At 33.7% G+C, this 3,510-nt stretch overlaps 1 protein-coding gene across 1 annotated transcript; it reads right to left on the bottom strand.

Annotated features, from left to right (window-relative positions):
- Positions 1-1,211: 1,211 nt before the first annotated feature.
- LOC119866425 (NKG2-A/NKG2-B type II integral membrane protein-like) lies at positions 1,212-2,899 on the bottom strand. The gene is made up of 3 exons (XM_038576783.1): positions 2,764-2,899; positions 2,059-2,205; positions 1,212-1,396 (listed from the first exon to the last, which is right to left on the bottom strand). Exons 1-3 carry the CDS (start codon positions 2,806-2,808, stop codon positions 1,298-1,300), a joined length of 291 nt encoding a protein of 96 aa, XP_038432711.1. The 5' UTR covers positions 2,809-2,899; the 3' UTR covers positions 1,212-1,297.
- Between the last annotated feature and the right edge of the window lie 611 nt (positions 2,900-3,510).

Here is a 3,510-nt window from a genome sequence, read left to right on the forward strand (position 1 = left end):
TTGAAGCAAAATTATCAGTTGAAGCAAAACTATAACATCCATGTGGTTCTTTTCAACATATGTAGAGAAATATTTAAGAAAATTATACTATAAATGGAGCATATTAAGCAGACATAGTAAGGTAAGGTTCTACATTTTACTTTGTGATAGACTGTGTAGACTATGATATTTGTATATATAACGATATATATAAAGATATCAAATATCCATGTTGCTTATATGAAGCAGATTAAAACATATATGGACGTATATATAACTTTCTATTTATAAAATTATTTCTGAAGAAAAGATCTACATGACTAAATTATGCTCCATTAATGTGGCCATGATGTAGAAAAGTATGACCTTCACTTTTATCTCACAGCATCATACACGTGGCATTATAAAAAATAAATTCCAATTGGATCATAAACCATAATTAAAAGTTAAAAAATAAAGAAATGAAGAAAAATGTAGACCCAGGAAGGTAATACAGAAAATTATATTTATGAACTTTCACTAACTTCTGAAACAGGTCCAAAATAACCAGTAACACCCAAAATGAGGAACTGGACCATGATAACATTAAAATTCTGATCATTAAAAAAATTAAAATAAAGAAAATAAAATTCTGATCATTAAAAGACTCCAGTAGGGGAGTAAAAAAGCACGTCATAACTATCTCCATTTCATAAACTCAAAAAAGTTCTCATATCTAAAATATGACAAAGACTAAGAAAAGACAATACCATCTAGGAGAAATGAACAAAAGACCCACTCCAGCACTTCTCATTCTCACAGAGGAGAATATCTTAATGTTTTACAGTCCAGAAAACAATGATATTGCTATTTAACCACAAGAACTTCTTGTATTAATTTTTCTGAGACTAATGAGTTTTGGATAGAGAGATTATTTTGTACAATAGTCTCTGAAGACAAAGGAATAAATTAGAAGCAACGACAGAAAGCAATTTGGGGAATCTCCAAACCTGTATACATCATCTAGAAAAGTATAGGGATAATTTAATATATTGAAAGATAGACACATATCTATGACCATGTAATTTCATACTAATGCTTAGAGGAAAATGTATTATAATAATATATAAATGCAATTATACTGTATTTATATTTTAGTATTTTATTATGACAAATACAATCATTATATTCCATAAATATACTGTACTATATTCTATGTGGTTATGTATAATAAATTATTATAAATAGGACTTGCAGAAAAAGACATATAAAGACACTGGGTAGGGTCAATTGTTTAAGCACCTGACGCTTGTTTTCAGCAAAGGTCATGAGCTCAGAGTTATGAGATCCAGCCCTGCATTGGCTGCATGCTCAGCACAGAGTCAGCTTGAGATTCTCTATCTCTCCTTCTCCATCTGCCCCTCCCCCTGTGCTCTCCCTGTAAAATAAATAAATATATTTTTAAAAAGACATAGAAAAGGCTTTTCATAAAATATTTATCATAATATCTATATAAGAAAAAGGAATACATTTCTGGGAATATATTTAAAACTGTTATATTCTTATAAGATAGCAGTGAAAATTCACAAAATATAGACAAATGTGATAATATAGATGGATTACAAATATTATATGAGTGAAAGGAAATACACATAAAATATATGCTGCATTATTCCATTGATATAAATTTCAAAAATAGCAAAGATATTTCATAATATTAAAATTTGCAGGGCCGATGAAGGCTCCAAACTTCTCTTTCATGCTCTGATTTACAATTATGTGGTTCCCACTACTTTGTGATCAAGCTACACAATCATATGTTTGGTTGCCTTGATGTGTGATAAAATTAAATAGTAAACGTAGGTATTTCATTCAAAAGAGCATTTATAGAAGTATGATTTTCTATGAAAAGGAAGAACTATAAATTATCAAATGTACATTAAAGGTACAAAAATATAAATAAAATATAGGATTAAACTATGGAATATTAAAAGATTCTATAATAAACTAGAAATATGTACAAAAATATGGACATATTCTACAAATATAATATTAGCTGATAAACTTTTAATAAAATGCAGGAAACATTTGAAATCTTACCATTTCCTCTTTCTCATCTATGTAGAGCAGAGTTCTTAGAAGCACAGGACAAGAAACTCTCATTCCATGGTTTTCTTTCAGTGCTAATGTAATAGCAATTGTTGGAGTATGTAAACCAATCTTTTGGACAATGACCACAGTGATAAGCTAAAGAAAGATTATGAGATATTATCGTAAAAGCTTTGAATATTAAAGCATGCAAATTTACAACTTGCATATGTATAGAAATGCGTATATAACATATTCATGTACCCTCACAAGCTGGTAAAAATAAAACAAAATGCAAACATACTCCCAGAAGAGTCAGGCTTTGATTCCCTAATTTATGTGTCCATATGAAGCAAACACACAAAACTGTCCATTTCTACACGTCCTTTCAGTCACTGAACAACGCCAAGTTTTTGGAATTGTTCAGTGTGTTAGTTTTTATCATATTATAGAGGGAAGGAATTTGAGGCAATGGGTAGCAATAGGGATGGTGGTTTTTTTTTCTTTTTCTTTTTTTTAGGATGGTAATTTTAAAATAGAATTTCTTCATACTGTTGCATAAGAAGGAATACTCTTTATTATCATTACTTATTAATATACATTATCTGTATTTTATAATTTATGTCTCCCCTCAAACTCTATTATGATTTTGTACAGCCTAAAAGGAGACAAAATATAAAATATGTTAATATCACAATAATGGAAATCATTACATACCTTTCTGGATTTTGAAACTGGATACAAATTGTTCTGCAGTGGCATTTCACTACCTAAAAATATAAATTAATCCTTGAAACAATTTTAGGTTTTCTGTTTGAAACTCGGTGGACCTTTTAAGATTAGAACATTCTGGAATAAAATTGATTTACCAAGATCAGTTAACAAGATCATGAAACTTTGAGGGCAAATCAACTCAAACACTTAAACAACCAAACTTCAGCATGTCTTACAGTATTTCCTTTAACCAGTCTCAAGAATTAAATTCTGGGGGGAGGGGCAAGATAGCAGAAGAGTAGGGTCCCCAAGTCACCTGTCCCCAAAAAATTACCTAGATAACCTTCAAATCATCCTGAAAATCTACGAATTCGGCCTAAGATTTAAAGAGAGACCAGCTGGAACGCTACAATGAGAAGAGTTCGCGCTTCTATCAAGGTAGGAAGACGGGGAAAAAGAAATAAAGACACAAAAGGCCTCCAGGGGGAGGGGCCCCGCGAGGAGCCGGGCTGAGGCCGGGGCGAGTGTCCCCAGGACAGGAGAGCCCCGTCCCGGAGGAGCAGGAGCTGCACCGACCTTCCCGGGGGAAAGGGGCTCGTAGGGAGGTGGAGCAGGACCCAGGAGGGCGGGGATGCCCTCGGGCTCCCGGGGACACTAACAGACACCTGCGCCCCGGAGAGTGCGCCGAGCTCCCTAAGGGCTGCAGCGCGCACGGCGGGACCCAGAGCAGCTCAGGGGGGCTCGGGGGCG

This window comes from Canis lupus, chromosome 27 (assembly GCF_011100685.1).
Source record: "Canis lupus familiaris isolate Mischka breed German Shepherd chromosome 27, alternate assembly UU_Cfam_GSD_1.0, whole genome shotgun sequence".
Lineage (NCBI taxonomy): Eukaryota > Metazoa > Chordata > Mammalia > Carnivora > Canidae > Canis > Canis lupus.

Coding starts and splice junctions, on each gene's coding strand:
- LOC119866425 (XM_038576783.1), bottom strand. CDS start 2,808: ATGCCACTGCAGAACAATTTGTATCCAGTTTCAAAATCCAGAAAG. Junction 2,206..2,763: donor CAGTTTCAAAATCCAGAAAG/GTATGTAATGAT, acceptor ATCTTTCTTTAG/CTTATCACTGTGGTCATTGT. Junction 1,397..2,058: donor TAGATGAGAAAGAGGAAATG/GTAAGATTTCAA, acceptor TTTATTTTACAG/GGAGAGCACAGGGGGAGGGG.